The 22,043-nt window shown below is 43.7% G+C and overlaps 2 protein-coding genes across 2 annotated transcripts; one reads left to right on the top strand and one right to left on the bottom strand.

The window, feature by feature from the left end:
• The first annotated feature begins 337 nt into the window (after positions 1-337).
• Positions 338-2,766, top strand: LOC120848588. The gene is made up of 6 exons (XM_040220574.1): positions 338-370; positions 1,154-1,273; positions 2,159-2,275; positions 2,339-2,440; positions 2,503-2,607; positions 2,692-2,766. The coding sequence occupies exons 1-6, from the start codon at positions 338-340 to the stop codon at positions 2,764-2,766; spliced, it is 552 nt and encodes a 183-aa protein (XP_040076508.1).
• A 9,341-nt stretch (positions 2,767-12,107) lies between these two features.
• Positions 12,108-13,276, bottom strand: LOC8028509 (nicotinamidase). Its single transcript, XM_029980231.4, has one exon. It carries the CDS (start codon positions 13,160-13,162, stop codon positions 12,125-12,127), a length of 1,038 nt encoding a protein of 345 aa, XP_029836091.2. The 5' UTR covers positions 13,163-13,276; the 3' UTR covers positions 12,108-12,124.
• Between the last annotated feature and the right edge of the window lie 8,767 nt (positions 13,277-22,043).

The raw sequence follows: 22,043 nt of genomic DNA, 5'->3' as shown, positions 1-22,043 counted from the left end.
ACCTGTCAAGGTTCCTAGACGGGTATTTCAAACGAGGCGTTAATGACATCCACAAGGTGCTCTTTGCTAATAATTTATTTCGTTTTAAAATTCTTTTTTGTGTCATTTTCAACAAGAAATTGGTGTGTCTGGTGTGATAATGCTCCCTTGAACATTTTATTGTAGTATCCCAGCGTTTTATAAAAGATAGGCTCCCTGGCAGAAGAGCTTGCCTGTTTCAAAGTAATTTTCAAGTCACACATAATAATTTTACACGCACTGCGTGTGCACACAGGCATTAGATACTCCTACGCAGTCTACTACTTTCCATCTGTTTTTTAGAAGTTGCTGCACTAGTATGTTTGAGGGTGATAGTTTATCTGCAGTGAAAGTAAGACTTACTTCAACGAAATTCGAAATATACCCGCCGTGTTCACAAATAGGCTGGATATGATCCAAAATATCGGTAAATGACAATCGCACGTTTGTATTTTGAGCCTGATAGCTGTATTTTTCGTTATAAACGGCCCACTCTGGCGAACGCTTGGAGAGCAGCCAGCGGGGAGCACGTCACATCCGCCGCAATCGGGACGTAGTTTGTCTCGGGACCTTACGTCCGGACGCAGCGGACCCTGCGAGCTATCCTAGCCAATCCTATTCTGTGGACGTAGCCCGTGATACGCTTTCCGCGCGTTGCTGTGCCCCCTCTCTATGGTCACGTGACATTCAAACAGCCTTGGATAGGCCCCGATGGCTCGTAGCATCCGCTGAAAGCAGCCGAAGCTCACTAGCGATCGGGCCACCGCAAGTAACCCTAAAGCTGTTTTTTTTACGAATTTTGAGTGACGGGTTAATCTTCTATAATCTTGTAGAGGGACAATAGCGACTTCTGGGACACACAAAAGAGTGTCTCGAGGAGAGGGGAGATCCTCCTTCTCCTCCTCTCTCGTCGTAGCCGGAGGCGAGAGAGTTACCGTCACTACCTGTCAAGGTTCCTAGACGGGTATTACAAACGAGGCGTTAGCGATATCCACCAGGTGCTCTTTGCCAATCGTTTCATTCGTTTTAAAATTCCTTTTCGTGTCTTTTTCAATAACAGATTAGTGTGTCTGATGTGATAATGCTCTCTTGCACACGAATCGACCAAGAAATAAGCGTCGAAATTTCGTTGTAGTATCCCTTTAATTTCTATGTGCAGCGCCTGGTTCATCTTGTTCTTGCCCGTAAAGCTGAGAACGTAAAAGAGATACACAATGCAGAGCAAAATAGTCTGAATTTGGACTTCAGGAACATGGTATGTGCCCATCACATCCTCATACAAGAAGACACTAGTATATGGAGACGCCAGCCGAAGGTTGAAAACTTCAGCATGGAATGTCTCCGGCATGCAAAGTCATGGAACGGACTGCCACAGTTCGACAGAATAGTGTCAGTCTATCCAGCCTCCTACCTAACAGCTTAACTCAGCACTCCCCCATAGCATTTTTACCGCTCCAATCTCAACTCTCTTAAGCTAGCTCATATTGCCACCACTATACCTTGAATATAGCGGTTACAAATTCTGCGCATGCACTAAGGAAAATATTGACTACGGTAGCTGGATTTGAATCAACTGGCTGAAACAGACAAGCTTGTATGTTTGCCCTGCTTCCATGTAAAAAAAAGTACTATGAAGCCAGCTCTTCTATTTTTAATATAGTAATTTAAAAGCAAGGCACGTACCACAAATGTTTTTGAGGGCTGAATTCAACGTGAGGCACTCACTTGATCAAATGACGTTTTAGCGAACGCCCACGTTTCACCGGATGACACTTTAGCAAATAGTAGGCCGCTGCGAAGCGGCGTTTTCGGTGGGCCAAGTGGGTTCACATTCTTGTAATGAGCCGCCCCAGACTCTCACCGCGAAGCATCGCAAGCCCAGCACCAGAAAGGGGGTGGGGTGTGAACACGCGCCCCCGTTATTCGCTAAAACGTCCATTCGCCTAAATGTCACTGTTCGCTCAAACTCCATTCGCTCAGGTGACGTGTAACCGAATTGGGTACAGAGTATCTTCTCACCAATGCACACCATGGTTAAAACGGCACTCTGGAATGACTGCATATTTGCTAAGTTTGTAGTGCCAGTCACAGCACATATCGGATATGCATGTCAAAAAATGCACACTGAATTTATTTTCAGAGTGATCACGGTGCACCGATACTGTACTGTGCCACCGCAAATCGAGATGCTGAAATAGACCGACCGCTCATCATGGCAGGGTGCCATATCTTCACTCTTAGGCGAGATTGTGATAATGTCATTGAAGCTTTTTAAAAGTGGCACTCTATATAATCTTAGAATTCCTTCATGATTGCTCAGCGGGAAATCCCAGTAATGTTTTCGGCCCTTGCGCCTGATATGAGTCCAATGCCTGATAATCTGAGTGGCCAGAGGGAGTTACACCGAAGGCTACTTTACAAGGTGGGATGCAAAGATAAGTAAAGTACATGAACTTCTATCTCTTCTCGAGGGACGCATTGCAGGGCAGCACGATTCTAGAAGTTACCCTCGGGAAGCAAATTCCACAAAGTGATTTTGAAATTATTTTACAACGAGGAGGTCCACCACTCCTCGCATCCAGAGTCTTGGTAAGTGTCACACACGCAACACCAGATAATCTTTTAAACTTTTGTTGAGGAAGTGTGCACAAAGAAAGCCTCCCATTGTACCAGTCAAGCACGTTGGAACAAGAAATGGGAATTCAGCGAGCTTGCTCACTCCTGTTCTGTGATGACAGTACCAAATGAACTCTTGGGTTTTATAAATGTTTTCTCAATGAAATCAACAGCTGAAAATATGCCTGTTCTATACAAGACAAGTTTAAATGAAACAGTGAATCTAGTGCGTCCACTGCCAAGCATGAATTTATATTCTACAACAAAGAAAACAAAGTCCGGTATTGGACAATACTATATGACAAAAGAAGCTATCAAAACACCATTTCTCAGATTACCGGTATGAAAGTTTCTGTAACTGCGTGTAGACGTATGTCCTTAAAAAAAAAAAAAAAACATTGCATTGTTACTGTACGATTTCTTGGGCTTATTTTTAAGACATATAGGAATACCTCAACTTGAACTATGTCAATATAAATAATGTGACTTCTCCTAATTGCCTGAATCTGATCGAAACCACCCTTAAATTGTAAAAGACGGTGATTCAGTTAGTGGGCCCTCATAAGCTGAAAAGCAGCTATATTGTTTTTATTTATTTAGAGAATTGTAGGCTGCCTGTACAGAGGCCAAGGCAACACTCGAGTACTGGTAGTACAGCAAAAAAACAACCAAACATCATGAGTTGAACAACTTCAGAAGTACACAGTAACATAAAGTAGTGCAGTCAAAAAAATTAATATAAAGTGAACAGCTTGATAAGTCATCAGTAGCATGAAATATTGTGAACATGAAATTTGATTTAAAAGAGCAGTGGGATACATGGGCGCTTCGTGACAGAGAGAGATGAAGACAGGTTTGTGTCATAATGGTTGTTGAGTTTGTGGGTACGGGCGACAGGGGATAAATTGCTGTATATCTATATGTTGCATATGTTATCGGAGAGGAGTAGTGATGTCATGCCGACAGAGAACTTTTCAAGGAAGTCTAAGTCAACGAGCTTTGGGGAGTCTGTTCCAATCGATGACTCTCCGTTGAAAAAAGTTGTTCCTAGACACATCTCTGTGGCAGAATTAAAGGCTCTCCTAAATTACAAAGCATGATGTGATTCGAGGATATTGTAAATTATTTCGCTACATCTCAATCTTGGTATATATCTGCACTTCAGAAATAAAATCAAAGCTGTTGACATCTGACCACAAGGTGCATCAAAACACTGCAGCATTTATTTAAACTATATGACAGCCACAGACATATTCTATAGTTTCGACATTCATTAAAGGAAACTTTTTTTGCACCTTAAACAATTTGTTGCACGCAACCGGCAATGCTCTGAAGAAATGTGTTTCCCCACGCACAATGATGCTCTGGTGTACATTGCCTGTGAAATCAACTAATGTTTTTACACGTATGAGTCAGAGATAAAATTAAATACCAGATTGTTCAGAATGATACTCGCAACGTTTGCATGTTTGCACATGGCTCCCATGATAATTTGTCAATGTGGATATCTCTTTTAGTGGCATTAGACAAGGTGCACACGATATGCACTCATTCATTGCCCTCAAAGTTGATTGTTCTGAACAAAATGTAAGGGCACAAACGAGCTGGTGTACATTGCACATGGTTGAAAAAAAAACCCGAGACTGCGGCTGGTTATCTCTTGCACCCTCCCTCTGATGGTTCTTTGTTAGAAGGTGTCTGCTGATATCATATGTTCGAGGTTCTGCAGCTCTTTGTGTCGAACCTTTTGTGTCTGCTTCGCTTGGGTGTACGTAGTTTTCTTTGTTGTCAAACCTTTTATGTCTGTGTCGCTTGGTCGTAGGTCTACATAAGGACGTGACGGTGAAATAAAATTTTATCTGTGTTTGAAGTTTTGTGTTTGTCCTACGTCCCTCGTTTTCCCCGGCTCCAGGGTTACCATGTCAACATTTGTGGTTTTTCCCATTCTAGAGCCAAATTTTAAAGCTTTTCAAAGCAGTAGAGGACGGTGACCTAAAATAATTCGAAGTTCTGAGGACATGCAACTCGCCAGCATTCAAAATGAACCTTTGCTGGGAATCATGTTCAAAGATAAGCAGAGAGCAGGCTTTTTTCTTTAAAAAGATGCCAGTTAAGGTGTGCCAAACATCATTTCAAAATATTAGTGGAGAAAAATATAGAACCGAAAATCCAATCAGTTGTTGGGTATTAAATGTTATTCCTGGGATCTTGAAAGTTTGTCCCGCAGAGTTTTTTGTACATAGCTTATTTTCTTAGGGTGCAAACTCACTCTGCACGCCTTCACCCTGGAAAACCCAAGGTTATAATTGTGTGCAGCCTTTTTCCCTACTACAATACGACTAAAAACTGGGACATGTCCCTTTCTCTAGAGATATTTCAGTAAAGGGGCTTGTCGCAATGTTTGGTTGCGTTTTTAATTCAGAAAATTATAATTTTAGATTTTAAGGATCCCTAGATTGAGTTTTCGCCATAAGATGAACTCAGCATCCATTTTAACCCATCTCTAAGCAATCAGATGAAAAAATGAAAGAAGTTTACAACACTCTGTAATGCCGAATTGGAGGGAAGGGTACTGAGGGGAGGGTATACCCCTCCTCCCTCCTCCTCCTCCTCCCCCTTCTCCTCCTCCCCGCGTGTTACATCATGGGAAATGTCCCATAATGCACCGCGCGGGACCCTCGTGACGTCACACGTAACGTCATGAGTGACGGCGTAAGGATCCCGCGCGGTTCATTATGGAACATTTCCCATAATGCAATGCGCGGTTACGCCGACGGCGACGCCGCTCAAGCCGGAAACGGGCGCCTAAGAGCTGCGCTCTAATATACTGTTGCAGTTTTTGCATACTTTTGCCCATACCACTATTTGCTTCTTCACAATTCTTTGCCAATTGTGCAAGTCAAGCCCTTACAAGGTAGACTGCAGTAAACCACCAGTTGGGTGATCTTGTGTTTGCCTTACAATATTATGCATTTATATTGTTTGGTTAGAAGTATTACTTTTAAATACTTTTTAGCATTTTGTTTTCAGCTTATTGTGTTGGTGAAGACCGATTGGGTCTTCGCCATTTTTAACTCCTGGTTTTTGAAAGCTCAAAAATCAAGATTATTATTATTAATCATTGAGATATCTGTTTTATTTTACTTCTAATTTATTACACCAAAAACCAAAAAAAAATAGCCATGAATAGTTATAAACTCGATATGCTGAGCACTTCAGACAAAAATGCTACCCTAGCCTATTCAGCTTAATGACAAATCTTTGACAGCATTAATTTTTTGAGGACCTAATTTTTGCAGAGTTTGATACTGAAAATATTCAGAAAAAAATGATTGTGCAATCATATCAGCCCATGATAACAAATACATAGCGCACCACTCTAAATACGTAACTACATTTTGTACCCACAAACAATTCCTCAAACTCACACTTCGCAAAATACTATTGGACCTGCAACAATAGTCGTTTACAATATGTCATCTACATTTTTTTTTTCGTTTTCAAATTACACAGTTCTTGAGTGAACCAGCTGATTCTTTCTAATTTTGTATTACCTGAACAAGAATGAAAAACTGTTTTCGCTCAAGAAAAAAGAGATTCTTAATGATTCTTCATATTTTGCACCATATGTTTTACATTCGCTCAAGAAACACAAGCGTGATAAAATCTAATACCTCTTCCCAGGGAAAATCGAATTACGGGCGTTGCCTTCTGCACCATATATTCGGGAGTTGCACGACTTGAAACTTTTTCTGGAGAGAATGCAGTGGGCATGAACAGCGGACAGAATCTTTCAATGGCAAAAGAAATGATCTGTCTTCTATGCAACATAGAGCGAGAAACAGCCTCTACTTCCCCGAGCAATGTTATTCAACAACCCACAAATCGTCCAAGTCATTTTGGAAAACATCCCACAGGGTCAATATGTTGATACCCTCTTGAACCAGGTCAGTTGGATTGTGTTTGGGCTAGCCCCCTTCTTTTAAAGTGCAGCTCTTAGGGGCCCGTTTCCGGCTTGAGCGGCGTCGCCGTCGCCGTCGGCGTGGGCGTCGCCGTCGGCGTAACCGCGCGGTGCATTATGGGAAATATCCCATAATGGGTCACGTGACCCCCCCCCCCCCCCGAGGTCACGTGACTCCCCTCCCCCCGAGGTTACGTGACCCCCCTCCCCGAGGTCAAGTGACCCCCTCCCCCGAGGTCACGCAACACCCCCCCCCCCCCCCGAGGTCATGTGACCCCCTTTCCCCGAGGTCTCATGACCCCCTCCTCCCCCGAGGTCACGTGACCCCCCTCCCCGAATAATGTGACACCCCCCGAGGCAGGGCCGGCCTTTGGGGTGGGCGACCTGTGCAGCCGCACAGGGCGCCATTCATAGGGGGGCGCCGAAAGGGCCGCCAGGTCATGCAGGGCTCACACCACGAGGGGATAAAATTAAAAACAAAAAACGACCGCATCGCGGAGGGCGCCCCCGCCCCCCCCCCCCCCTTTATGTAGAAAAAGGTGGTGGCGCTGGCCGTTTGGCATTTCGGCCGCAAAACCAACGACTGAGTTCTTGTTATAACTGGCGTCCATCAACTCGTAGCCACCTGCAGATGTTTTACTACAGAGAACCTCTCCTCCGTGAGATTCAAAGTGCCATGGAATGAATCATGAACGACTAGGCAAGCGATCACTTCCGCACAGCTCTCAAATTACGAGCGGAGTAAAACCTGACTCGCGAAAAGCGATGGAGCCAGCATGCCGCACTCTTAGTGCAGCTTATTAAACGGTGGCGCCAAACTCATCGGCGAGCAAATCAGTGTGTCGGAGCAAGTCACGGGACTATTGGAACGGAATTTTGCTCTTAGTTATAACGTACTTCGCTCAGAGTCTCTGATTGGCTCGCAGACAATATAGGCTTCGCCCTTTGCCAAGTTATTTTGAGCCGAAGAATGCCTCCGCTCAGGAGGTCTGACCGGGGGTAAATTGAACCCGATTCCTCCCGATATTCGAGCTGCACTTTGGGCAACGAACGCTGTGGAGTCTCTAGCAGTAAGCTAAACGAGCCAATGCCCCCTCAGCATCCGGTGAGTCTCTGTGCACAGAGGCTTCAACCCGACTGAAAATATAATGTGGATCCGCAGCTCTTTCGTTTTTTGTGTGTGTGTGTGTGAGCGACCAGCTACAACTCCGGACTCGCAATGCCGATCAATGTTGCCAACTCGAAATTCAGGAACCGCCCGCAAGAATCCCGAAAACCGCTAAAAACAACTAAATTAATAACGTTGCGCAAGAAGGGCCGAATCACAGCAGGCAGACCCTGGCGTCCGACGTGAACCTCAAACTCCTGCTGGGCAGCTCACGAAAATTAAGTTTCTCGTTTACATTGTTCTGTGGTACGACATTCTTTTTTCAAGTTAATATTGTCAGCAAGGACATGCAATGCAAAACGAAGGAAATCGTAGCAACCACCCAGCTGATGAAAGCATTCAGCGACTACATCGACAATTATCGCGATGTCGGTTACGAAACTGCAGCTGGCAACTGCGAACGGTCTTCCCGAGAGCATGGGTGTTGACAGTGTGATGAAACCGGGCCCCTCCACGTCGGCGGAAAAAGCGCCGATTCTGTTATGAGTGCCAAGACGAGGTTGATGATGTCGAGACAAAATTCAAGCAAGAGTTCTTCTACGAGATGATTGACACCGTAAGATGTCGATTGAAGAACGCTTCACGCAAATGCAGCAGCACGTGAGCTTGTGGCGGTTCCTTTACGGCCTCAGCTGGCTTCCCCACAAAGCAGAACTTAAACTTAAACCATGCACTGAGAGTCTGCGACACCTAGAAAGTGCAGACATGGACGGTACAGATCTCTGCGGGGAGCTGATATAGCTATGCAGCCTTCTGCCCACTGGATGCAGTGCTAGCCAGGATGTCCTCCAGTTCATTATGGTCAACCATCTATGTGACAAATTCCCTTATACGTGGGTGTCATTGAGGATCCTCCCCACTTTGCCAGTGTCAGTGACCACCGCTGAGAGGAGTTTCTCGAAATTAAAGCTTATTAAGACATACCGCAGATCAACCATGGCAGATGACAGGATATCGTCATTGTCAATTTTGTCCATTGAAAACAGGATACCGTCTAGCCTCGATATGTCACAAGACGTAGCCCAATTTGCGATGTTGAAGGCTCGGAAGGTTGCCCTCTAGGGTACTTACATGGTTAACTTGTGCTTTTATTTTCTGCGTCCATCAGACGTTAGCTTGCTATTGCAAACCCACAGCTGAAGTTCGGGTAATCTAAGAAATAAATTATTCTAGAACCTTTGAACACGGTGCCGACAAAACTCTCAATGCTCGCGAACGTCGTTCGTTTCTAGGATGTGGTTTTCGACAGACAACGAGAAAATCGCGACCATTTGCACTGGGTCACTGTGGCATGTTTGCTAACAACGTGATGTTGGGTGCGAAAATAGTGTGTGTGTGTGGGGGGGGGGGGGGCGCCACGGCTGCAGTTTGCCCAGGGCGCTTGCTGCTCTAAGGCCGGCCCTGCCCCGAGGTCACGTGACCCCCTCCTTACCCAGGTCACGTGACACCATCGCCCCCCCCCCCCCAGGTCACGTAACCCCCCCCCCCCCCCGGAAGAGATTCAAGAATAAGGGGAGGAGGAGAATAAGGAGGTGAGGAGGAGGGGTATACCTTCCCCTCAGTACCTTTCCATCCTCCTCCTCGAGAGCTGCGCTCTAATTCGGCGTTACAGGGAGTTGTAAACGGCTTTCACTTTTTCTGACAAACATGGTTTAATTTTGGGTAGCGTCACCGCACTGCCTTGCATTTTGGGTAGCATCACCGCACTGCCTTGAAGCGAATGATGAGTTTCTTAATATAATTAAATCTATTTATGTCACTTCTTTTCCTTATAAAACGGTTGTCGTTAGAAAGCGAATACGTAAACCATGGGTTACCCCAGCAATTTTACAAATGATACGAACAAAAAATCGCTTACATCAGGTGTACCTTTCTTTAGGAGATGACGGGGATCTTACTGTTTAAAAAAAAAAATATCGTAATCAGCTTACATCTGCTCTAAAAAAAATCAAAAACAGAATATCATAAACATCTATTTCATGACTCGCACAAAAGGCGTCCTGTCATTGTATGGCAATCGATAAACAAAGTTCTTCAACACAGAAAACATACGAAACAAATAGATTCACTCTCAATTGCGAGTGAAACCGTATCAGGGGTACAGCTTTCGGAGCATTTTAACCGCCACTTTCCGAACATACATTCAAAACCACACAATGAGAGTGCGTCCTCGTTCATCGTGAATAGGGTAAATGAAAGTATTTTTCTGGCACCTACGGACGAATCAGGAGTGTTTCGTGTCTTTATCGGATTGAGTAATAGCAAAAGTCATGACATAGATAACATACAAATAAGGCCTGTTAAATTTGTGATAGATGTCTTTTCCCCATTATTAGTTTATATCTTTAACTTGGCCTTGTCAACTGGCCAATTTCCGAATAACATGAAACTCGCAAACGTTTCTGTGTTACACAAGGGAGGGGACAAAAATATAGTTACGAATTATAGATCGATATCTGTACTGACCATCTTTTCTAAAGGGCTAGAAAATTTATTTTGTGGCGTTTAGACGAATTCTTTGTCAAACATTCAGTGTTAACGTACTCTCAATTCGGATTTCGGAAGGGAAAGTCCACAGAATGTGCATTATTATCTCAAAAGAAACTTATATTGCGTAATATAGAACAGAAACAATTGACGCTGGGGCTTTTTATTGATTTTAGTAAAGCATTCGACTGTCTTAATCATACAACGCTCCTTGATAAGCTCTCGTTTTACGGTGTATGGGACGAGTATTTTCCTCTCTGCGACGGATATTGATGAACTTTTTACAAACAGAAACAATGTGCTGGAGAAGTTTTTTTTTTTTTTTTTTATGGCTGTTGTTTTTAGACCTGTAAATAAACTCATTAATACTAGTTATGCTCTAACCATTGGTAGCAGTCAGATTGAAATAGTAAGCTATCATAAAACGCTAGGTGTGATTTTTTCAGAATTTATGCAGTGGGATCATCACATAGAATATTTAGCGCACAAACTGGAAAAAGTGGGCGTTATCATCGGTCACTGTCGGTCTCTATTGCCTACGAATGTTAAAACTCAAGTTTATCATGCTTTGTTTAGTTCGCAAATTAATTATTGCCACCTGGTATGGGGCACCACCACTAAAACAAATATCAATAGACTAATGATTCTACAAAAAAAAAAAAAAGATGCTAAGTTTTATTGCGAATGTTCCCTATGATACTCATGCCGAACCATTGTTTTCAAACCGTAATGTTATGAAAGTATCTTATGTTTATGACTATCGTTTGTTGTCTTCGTATTTATTCTCATCTGTAGAGTTCATTGCTTTTTTATCCGTTCTATCAAATCTAACCAAACGCGAATTCGTCATCAATATCCGTCGCAAAGAGTTCTGGAATGTTCCTCATTTTCGCACCGATTATGAATTACAATCCCTTGTTCATAACCTGCCTAAACTGCTGAACAGATTAATTACAGTGGTGTTGATATTCACTGTTTAACAAAAAATCACTGTATGCGCACTTTGTTTAGATAGATATTCTTGTGTCCTTTTTACTTTTATTTATCAACGATGTCCTGTACGTACAAGGGCACCGGACCCTGTCAAGTCTCCTCATGGAGGCTTTTTGTCCGGTGTCCTCGGCACCAATGTGGCGGAAATCAATTCAATTCAATTCAATTATGCCTATTGAATGACAAATGCAAAGGAAATAGTCAAACTGCTCATGAATGCTGCCTTTTCTGAACACACCCTCGACAGAGTGAGTACTGTATCTCTGGAACTTGTGTCCGAGTCTCCAGAAGAGTCGGGGTTTGACCTCGAACACCCCATAACTTTCCAGATTGGGAAGGAGCCACTGCACTCTAAATTCCGGTGTGACTGGCCCGCTATGGAGGCACTGCTCAAATCTGTAAGCAACAAGGCAAGTTCATGACAGTTATATCATTTTTTAACACTGAAAATTTGAATTAAGTTTACGAGGGGCATTCGAGTTGTAAGGGCTCGTGTCTTTTCTTTGGAATGTGAATGAGAAAGACATGAGGGGCATCTTAAATATGCGGGATTTTATTTGGAGTGAATGCGAGAAGAAGCAACATCGTCAAAGTTGTACATAAAATAATCGTGGCACCACCTGATCTTAACATTCAACACAAATCAAACAGAGCCGTATCTAAGAGTAAGGGTTTGGGAATCAACCCTTCCTATTTTCAACAAAACCTTTATGACAGATGTTACATTATGCTAGTCCTCAATAAAAACATTAAGTATAAATTTCCCTGGCCCTGAACACTCGCTCTTCAAGCAAGATTTCTAAGTGTGCTCCTGTCACAATTGAAAGAAGTATGCAATTATAACCAAAGCAGGGTGCCCAAAAGCAAAAGACATGCCCGATTTAGCCCATTTGCGGAGCACTGGCTTTCGCCAGCTGTAGACCGAGCCGCCAAGGCCTCTTCTTCCCAGACACTAGGTCGGCCACTTCCGAACTGTCGACGAAGAGGCAAAGCTGGTCCTGCAGCTTGCGCTTCATCTTTTCCACCGCCTCCTCTGACGTCCCACAGGAGGCGTTTTCAACCAAGATGGTACCATAGCCAAGTTCCAACGCATGCAGAGCAGTGAAGGCTACGCAGATGTCGTTCGCGAGGCCACAGACAAAGACGGTAGTGATGCCATGCTTACGTAGCTCACTGTGCAGCGAGGTCTCGGAGCACCTTGCGTTATCCCAGAAGGCAGAATAGCTGTCTACGTCTGTCTTTTCACCTTTATAGATCTTCAGGGCCTTGTCTGCGAGTCTTAGGTCCTTGTGCAGCTGTGCACCCCAGCTGCCCTGCACGCAGTGGCTCGGCCAGAGTGTCTGCTCCACATATCCAGACTCAGAACAAGGGTCACAGAAGACTACAGTGTCCAGGACCCTGGCATCTTGCGCGCTCACCTTGCTGCTCGGGTGGAAGGCCCGGCGGTGCTTGTTTTCGAAGAAAGAGATGTGGTCCTTGGGGTGCCAGTCGAAGGTGTAGACGACGACATCAAAGGGCAGGTGTTCGGTCAAGTCATTGATCACCGGAACAACGCTTTCGGGGTCTCGGCCGGCAGGAATGTTCTTGAGGGACAGCGACCCAGAGATGAAGTCGTTCTGAACGTCGACGGCAACAAATGCGCATTTGGGATGGAGCATGGGAACTACCCACTGTTCCCACATGGCCTCGAATTCGGAAAAGTCGAGCTTCCCATCTTGGTTTCGATCAAATATCTTGAAGAGCTTCTCAGCCACATCCTCTTTGTCACCCGCGGGGTCTGCATCCTCAAAATCTGTAAATAATGATCCAAGGAAGATAGCAAACTCTTCCTCGGACAGTGGTTCAGTCTGCGCCTTCTGGAGTTGGCTGAAGCACGCCAGTGGGCTCTCGAAATAACCTTTGAACGTCGGGGCCTCCATTCTCGACACCGTCTGCAATATCGACCGCGTCTCCGTCTGTCTCCGCACGATATGACGCACGTACAGTCGTACACCGGACACCGGACCCTCCTCGCCCTCCTCTCGGCTTGCAGGAGCCACGCCGGATCAAAGATAAAGGGGCAAAGGCAGGAGACGTAGTACAGGCAACCTCCGGACAGAAAGCGAGCTGCGCGGCGCGAACACGGATGGCGACACCATGAAGGCATGAAGGTGTACAGCAGCTGGTGTCGTGGGAGGCGCTCATTACTAAAAACGAAAGAAAAGAATAATGAACCAAACTTCATTTAGCTCTAGCCAAAAATGCATATTATTTCACGAAATACAATTTACATGTTCCTAAAAGTATAACGTATCTTTTTTTTAAAGCTCGTGTCAACATTGCACTTCCTAAATTTCGTATTTTTCTGTTTCTTGCACTTCTAAAACGAAACCGCTGCCTGTGCACAGCCGCGGCTGTGGCTGTGCTCTGGGCGCTCCGAAACCGGTGGACCGTTGCGGTGGCGTCCGTGCACCTGTTCGGTGCTTTCGCGCTTTCGTTCGCCTTCGGTGCGCCAAGCATCGGCGTGCCGATCATCGCTCTGTGCGAGCCTCGCACTTTCGGGCGAGTGGAAAGCTTTTCGTGTCTTTGAACTACCTCATTCGTCCGGTTACGCAATATGTTGCCTAAGCAGCACCGGGGAGAAGAAGCACCCGCTTGTTTGGATCCCAACTGACGACGGTAAGTTGAAAAGTTTTCACCCCAATTGAAACATTACCTATGCTGATCTTCCAGCTACAAAAAATTGCACCATTTTGAGGGTTATGTACATTTTTAGGTAATTGAATATATCGTTTAATTTTTGAAGTTCACAAAATGCCACCGTGATTTCATTGCGATGCACACATTGCGGCGAGCGTTTTTCGGACATGGTTCTGTGGATGAAGACCATCCTGCAAATATATAAGGATCTGTAGACTGCTAACGAAATCCCACCTCCTTTACCTCTCGTCGATTTCGTGAACAACAGTGTAAATCCCCGTCCAGTTAATTGTAGTTCATATGTGAATATTTTTCTGACAGTCTTATAATATTTAACACAGTTCAGGTCGTATAATATCTGCCTGTTTTTATTAGTGTATCTCATGTAGATGCTTTGACAGCTCTAGACTAGTTTACAATGTTTTATTTCCTTCGGAAATAAATAGAAATCTGGACAGTAAAACAATTTAGTTTCGAAAGATTTGCACATAAAAGGGCAGAATACAGACAACAGAGTTTGATCGTGAGATGTGGTATCCGTCCTTCTATGTATAATTCTTTTGCAAGTTTTTACATCTACCAAGGCACTCCCCTCAAAACAATTAACACACGGGTTAGGCTTTTCTTCTTTTTTTTTGTTGCACATAACATAGCAACATTTACGTTGTGTTTTTCTATTTGTTTATCCATACAGATTCTCAAGGCATGAAACTCACTCCAACAAGCCTCAGGGACAGGGAACCCCAATAAACGAAAGGTAGCTTGCGAGGTCACGTTTTTGTGAAGTGCACTTGATTGCTGGCCAACCTATCAAGCTGAACATGTAACCATCAGTGTGCTAGGTTCTCCCTTCGTGATCTATGCAGTCTAATCTACGTTCAACTGTAATTTAAAACGAGAATAGCTTGGAGAAAGAGGATGATAACAAAAACAAAAGAATAGTCTTAAGCTTAGGAGCAGGCCTATGCCACGTTTCATAACCCTGTTTCTCTTCTGAAAGTGTATGTGTTGCGACGAGACAAACTAATGAGTTATTACATCCTTGTGCAGGCTCTGAAAGGATAGAAAACACACATACAGAAAAAAAAATTAGAAAGAACAATGAAGTGGCTGGTCCATCCCATGGGCATCATAGGATCTCGGTGGCCACACCAAGAAAACCTGGTTCAACTTGACGGCGCAAGCGACAGGTATCGGAAGCTCATCAAGAGGCCAAGAGAAATGGGAAATACCAAAGTGGTCTACAGACAGCAAGGTCTGCACAGTATTAAGCAATACGTTTCGAAAGAGTTGGGCTCAGGTCTGTAAGAAAGCAAAAATAAGTTTGCCCAAATAACAATGCATTGTGTTAACTTTTTATTTGCATGGACTAGTCAGAATGACACGAGCTTTCAACAAGGCGTGAAATATTTCGGCTGTGCTTCTCGAGATACGGTGTTGTCCACTGCGTGAGCAGGTTTCTCCTTGCATGATTTTTTATGGAGCAAGATCTTAGACTAACAGAAGCCTCTGAGCATCCACTTTATTCAGAGAAGTTGCTAGCCTGCTGGTGCCCAACAACCTTTAAACAAATACGTATGCTACAGAGAAGATGCAAGCGAGCTGGTGAAGTTTCAACATTGTAAATCCCGAGACGTAGGACAAAAAGAAAAGAAAAAAGCTGTGTCTGTGTTGTCCCCTTTTTTCTTCTCTTTTTGTCCTACGTCTCACGTATGCTACCTTTATTTTTTTTTTTGTGTGTGTGTGGGGGGGGGGGGGGGGATTTGTTCCTTAGAACCAGTGATACCAGGATCTTTGGCAGTTAGAATTCAAACTACTTGGAGATGTCAAGTTTTGCTGGACAATATCTGACCAACTAAAATTTGCTTTATTGCTTTATTGCAAAAGTTGAACAATTGACGTTTTGTCATGATATACATTCGGGTTGGTGTTTAAGGTTCCACAACCAATCGCCATTTAAATATATTTTAGACATACCTCCGACAGGGCTGCATATTTACTTCACAATCGGTTTGCTTCTATGTAACGCATATAGAAACTATAATTATCGTGTTTTCGTGCTATAGAAACAAACATTTCTGTTTCCTATTGCGGTATTTCCTCTTTAATATGGACATCTTTATTCCCCAAAACAATTCTTCATAATGTCATCCATAACCATGAATCAAGGCCAAGAGCACAAATAATAAACAAGGAAGGTGGTATGTTGTTCATTTTTGTCATCTGCAACTGTGATAGGGAAAGATGAGTAAGTGATTCAGACTGGAGACCCCTGAAAATTTGAACCACTGTCAATGCCCAGGTCTTATCTGACAATGGTGAAGCTCTGGGTGAATTCTGAAACCGAAGAGCTTCACCAACCTTTTTCGTCTATTATTTTGTTGTTGCTGTTTTTTTTGTTTTTTTTGTTTTTTGTTTTTACGTTTGTGGTAAGACTTTACAAAGACCACAATAAAAAAATATAAAAACAGGTATTTACCCATTTCGTTCCCAAACTGGCTGTCCATAGTCCGTACTCCGGGATTTTTGTATTTAACGTAACGAGTTAGAATTGTATGGGAACGATCGACCGTGTTAACGAGACATGACTGTATTGTGTTTTTAAATCACGAAGGCAGATATTCTCGCGCCGTGGTTGCATCTGAGTCTACGAAATTTTAAACAGTCACTTGGCGAACTATAGCAGTAATCTTTGGTGCCCGCCGATAGCCTTTTAAAGTGAAACAAGCACTATGTCGTGTTCGCGCTAACAGTGTCGCACATCGTATCTTCACTGTAGCACCTCTTGCTAACATAGATACACCGCGCATTATTTAATTTTTTTCCGCATAGCAAGGCTTGTTTAAAGTGACAATGTAAATTATTTTTCTTTGTCATGCAAATGACTGAAAAAATGTGTCAACGAGTGCGAAAAATTATGCATCTGTTTCGATCTATTTACTTATTGCCCAGGCAGCACGCCGACACTGGGCCAGCGTCGGGGAGATATTGCTCACAATATTGGCCCAGTTTCCTGTTTTGACATTGGCCCAATATTGGACCAATATCGGTTAGCGCTTGTTCTAAAATGGGCCAGAATCGGCGATATCATTTGAGTTCTGGGCAGAGATGGGCGAATATCGGTTTGCGGTGTCAGTGGACTTGGGCCAAGCTAAAGTAACTAGAACCGATCAGTTGGGAAACTGCCATAGAGCCTGCTTTGAAAAGACTGGCACCGATCCGTTCTCGAGAACCGAGCTAATAGCGATCGCAGCGCCGCCATTTTTCTCGCATCGTCCACTCGAGGAACTGCTTCAAGGATACCACCCCCGACACCCAAGCGGACGCGTCGCAAATTACTGCCGAAGTTTGGATGCGCCTAGGTCGGGACGCGGTACCTGAAATCACCGCTGAGACATGGTTGTATAAAAACAATATTAATTGTGCCGCAAACCTTGTAAACTAAAGATTATAGAAAGCATCACGCGCACCCCGTTTTGTACTAATCTCCAAAAAAAGTTACTACAAAAAGAGGTTATTTTTTCGTTTGTTTGTACGGAAAAACACTGTTGCAGCCGCTGATTGCCCGGCGCGCCCTCGGCGCGGCCCGTGGCAACAGCGGCGGCCGCCGCGATTGGCCGGAGCGATTGACCGATTCAGTTTCGTCTTAGAAAAGGTCAAGAATCCCTAATACCGGCCAATATAGCCGGTTCAGACCCGACAAATTACCGGAAAACGGCGCTGGATACTGCATATAAGCCTGGCGTTGGCCGACCCAAGTAATGTTCCGCCGACACCGGCCACATCACAGTAATAGTGGCCCCATCTTCACGGTCCAGCGCCAATATCGGCAGTATCAGAATGATATTAAACATTTCGAAAAGAACCGAGACTGGGACAATAAGGGACGGACAAACACAAAGTCTCAAACACAGCTGAATTTTATTTGACAACGAAGGGTGTTTATATAGGCGTCCAATCCTACACAAATCAAAAGAGACGAAGGAAAGAGAGGGAGAATTGGGTAAACCCGTGCCACAAGCAGTACAACAACAAAAAAAAGAAAAGGTATTACAAAGGAACTGAGAAGTGGTGAGATCGTTTATACAAAAACAAAAGCAAAGCAGATGGACTAAAGTGCATTAGCCCCAAGAAACCCCAACACTATAACATGAAGTCGTTTATACAAAAACAAAGTAGAAGGACTAAAGTGCACTAGTCCCCAAGAAACCCCAACACTATAACAGGAAGGAAGCTACGAACAAACGACCAGGAAACAATAAAGCGAAATGACTTAAAATCGGACAAAGGCCTCAACAGAACAATTGACAAGACGCGCAGACATCAAAATTGTAGGAACTTTCTTTGTTCTTTATCTATTGTCAGGGATGGCTTATTTACCGCATTCCCATGATTCATGATTGTTATAGATTATTTTATCAAACGCTTCCGATTATCCTTTTCGGATAAGATGACTGTTGTTGAGTTCCAGTTAGGTAGACAATTATTGCATTCAACTACATGTTTTGATACTTCCGAATAAGGATCTTTGTTTTTGACACAACGTTTGTGTTCGGTGAGACGATCGTTTATACAGCGCTTGGTCTGTCCTATGTTGCATGATCCGCAATCAAACGGGGTCCTGTATACTACTCCCGACACGCAACTGACCTCTTTTTCTTTGTGTTTTTTAGTGCACCCTGCTCTGGCGGAAGCAAACGGAGTCAACCGATTCAGTCTGTAATCATTGCTGAAAACCGTGCTAATACCATACTTATTACCAATGGATTTAAGATTATGCGAAATCTGGTGAAAAAACGGAAGAACTACACGCCTTGTGGGTTGAAGAACACTTTGACACTTCTTGAGGGAGATGAGAAACAGCAACTGAATGAACACGTAATCTTGAGGGTACCCAGCGGCTTCAAAACGGTCAAACAGGCGCTTGAGAGCAGATTTAATAAAATGGGAACATGATTTTTTCAAAGCACTGTTGACCAAATTGCGTACTATGCCAGCCTTTACATGTTTTGATTGACAACTGTGAAATGGAAGCGGATTCTGCGCCACGTTTGACGCAGAATCCGCTAAGCTAAAATAAAACCGGTGAGCTTTTCTCCGCATCCACTCAAAGGCCGGTGAGCTTTTCTCCGCATCTGCTGGTATTGAGGTGAGCTTTTCTCCGGTGAGCTTTTCTCCGCCGCCCGAAATGGAAGGAGAGGTTTGGCATTTGGCTTGCCGTATTCCGAGCACAAATTGGATGGATGTTTCAGCTGTACATCTAAAATTGCAAGTTACCCCCTTCTGGTCTATCTACAGAAAACTTTAATTCTGGAAAACTGTAAAGAGCAGCCTTTTCAAGTGATGCCGCTAAATTAGAATCGGTACTGCAGATCAAAAGGTCGTCGACGTATCGCCTTACAAGAACGTCGCTAGGAGAACGATTCCGGACGACATCATGGAGCTTTAGATCTAGATAACTTAAATAAATCTCTGACGAAATTGGAGCAACTGCCGATCCTATGCATATTCCACGTTTCTGAATGAAATCTCGATTATTGTGTTGAACCACAGTTGCCTTTAAATATAGTTCAAGAATCCTAAGGAAGTCAGCTACCCCAATCCCAGAATGTGACTGGAATCTAAGAATCCCGGAGAAAAGCTCACCGGAGATAAGCTCACCGCAAAACCGGCGGATGCGGAGAAAAGCTCACCGGCCATTAAGCGTATGCGGAGAAAAGCTCAACGATTTTTATTTTTATTTTTATATGGAGGCTGTTGGATCATGCGTAACATATATCAATTTATTTTGATTAAAATTCGTCAGCTTTGTAAAAAAGAAAATGTCATTTTTTGTATTCTTCGTTAAGCTTGTTGGGTATATTGCTCCCAAATTAATCATTGCGGGCGAGTCTTTTCTGTGGCTTACTCTGTAGGCAACGAAGGCCCAACTCAAAACTTTATGAACTTGAAGAACAGGAAAAAGTTCGAAAACTTAATAATGTCTGCCTGCAACCTGAAAATCAAAACTGTAAATGTCGAAAATCCAAAAGTGCATGCGCAACAACGCGGTGCCTGAAATTTTCTTTGAAGCTTTTGTTAACCTTTGAAAATAGGACAAAACAGTCAGTAGGATATCGAAACTTTTTTCTTTCACGGAGAAGCACGTTTTCTAGCCGTTCGTGCTGGTGTTTCCACACGTTGCCTTTGTGGGATTGTGTCCTTCTACGGCGAGCCACCCATGACCTTCAGAACTGCACCCTGGCACCGTTGTTACTGGTGACCTATATAAGAAGTAGTCTTCTGTAAGGTAGCGAATAGGTGGAGTTGGTAAACGTTACACATGATGAAAACCGCTCAAAGGACGACGACGGAGTGAAAACAACAAACACGACAGGTCGAATCTGTTCTGCAACTAAAGTTTTGTTAGTGAAATTGACAGAAAGAAAACAGCGTAGCCGACACTGATTACATCAGCACCTACTTATCTATTAGGCACTAAACAATCTTTGAAACTGAAACAGTACACACACCGCTATTCATATTAGCTCGCAAAGAACAAACCTCTTTATTTGACAGAGCTACCGACGGCACACTGCCACTTGTCAATAAATTGCTCTTTTTTACCGGCGTACGATGTTCTGATTTTATACTAGAGGCTTCATTAATATATAGAATGCGTGATTACTAATTTCTGATAAATTAGTAAATATGCCCAATGAACTTCAAGAATATTGCAAAAAAATGGACATATTTTAATGAAGTGACGAATGCGAATTATGTTAAATTGCAACGTTTGACGCAGAATCCGATAAATTAAAAAAAAAAAAAAAATCGGTGAGCTTTTCTTTGCATCCGCTCAGAGGCCGGTCAGCTTTTTTCCGTATCTGCCAGTTTTGCGGTGAGCTTTTCTCCGGTGAGCTTATCTCCGGTGAGCTTTTCTCCGGTGAGCTTTTCTCCGCATCCGCTCAGAGGCCGGTGAGCTTTTCTCCGCATCCGCTCAGAGGCCGGTGAGCTTTTCTCCGTTTCTGCCAGTTTTGCGATGAGCTTTTCTCCAGTGAGCTTATCTCCGGTGAGCTTTTCTCCGGTGAGCTTTTCTCCGCCGCCCGGAATCTAACAAGATTGTTTTCAAGAAACTGACCTACGCGTTCAAGTAACGTCTTGGGTTCTAGCGAATAATATGGGTCTTTGATATACATCGAGAAAAGAGTGCAGTGCTTACCTTGAAAAGGCTCCACTTCTGTCACTAAGTCATCTGAGCAACGTAGAGTCAATGGACTTCCGACATCTCAACCACTCAAGGCCTTCTGAAGAAAGGACGACACTAGTTTTTGCCAAGTGCCGTTCTCATTCACCACAACTCGAAGAGGAAGGTTCACCTTATGTTCCTTCAAGAAAAACTTGATTCCAAAAGTGTGTTTTGAGGTTCCATTCATTTTGGAAACCAAGGCAGGAAATTCACTGCCCTTCATTATTCTAACAATTTCCCGCTTAATCTGTTTTAGGTTTCCATTGAACTGCTTAAACAACCCCTCTATGGCTAAGTCTGTTTTTTTTTCGGAACTCATTCTTTGGTAATACAGCAAATTTCCCAGATTTATCAGTTTCGAGAAGCATGATGTCCTTTTCTTGCAACTCATTTTCACGGAAGTAACATTCCGAAAATCTCTACAGTCAGTCCGGTAAGATGAATCCACTAGGGAAGACATTATTTTCATTGAGGTTTCACCTTTGTAATGTGACGTGGTGCTCTACCGTCTTAGGCATCTGGCCTTTGCTAGGCACTGAAAATAAATAAGTAAATAAATGGCCGGGGAGATTGGATACATCTCGTTTATTGTGTGTGCATTAATAAGACAGATAGAAAACGCCAGAAAGCCAAGGTGGAGTGATGGAGGATTCTTTTTTCTAACGCCGAGGTGAACGGTCAAGAAATCATGAGCTCCAGCGGAGCGCATTCTACGGCTAACCCTAGCTGGGTATCAGCAGGCATTTCGGAAACTTTGGCTCCCCAGGACTACCGTATTATCCTGCCTACGCTGCGAACAGGTCGATATTCTTTTAATTCAGTCTTTCTACACGGTTTCCCCTCAGCGAGACCGTCTCGCATCAACGACTTTCGCGACAATCTGAAGGACGTCG

The sequence above is a fragment of the Ixodes scapularis genome, unplaced genomic scaffold (assembly GCF_016920785.2).
Source record: "Ixodes scapularis isolate PalLabHiFi unplaced genomic scaffold, ASM1692078v2 ptg001458l_1__unscaffolded, whole genome shotgun sequence".
NCBI lineage: Eukaryota > Metazoa > Arthropoda > Arachnida > Ixodida > Ixodidae > Ixodes > Ixodes scapularis.
Note: the sequence above shows the minus strand (reverse complement) of the source record. Positions and strands in the feature narration are given on the sequence as shown.

Excerpts from the sequence above, each read along its gene's own strand:
- LOC120848588 (XM_040220574.1), top strand. The coding sequence starts at position 338 with ATGTTTGAGGGTGATAGTTTATCTGCAGTGAAA. Across the intron at positions 371-1,153 it reads ATAGTTTATCTGCAGTGAAA|TATCCCTTTAATTTCTATGT; the intron begins GTAAGACTTACT and ends ATTTCGTTGTAG. Across the intron at positions 1,274-2,158 it reads ATTTGGACTTCAGGAACATG|AGTGATCACGGTGCACCGAT; the intron begins GTATGTGCCCAT and ends ATTTATTTTCAG.
- LOC8028509 (XM_029980231.4), bottom strand. The coding sequence starts at position 13,162 with ATGGAGGCCCCGACGTTCAAAGGTTATTTCGAGAGCCCACTGGCGTGC.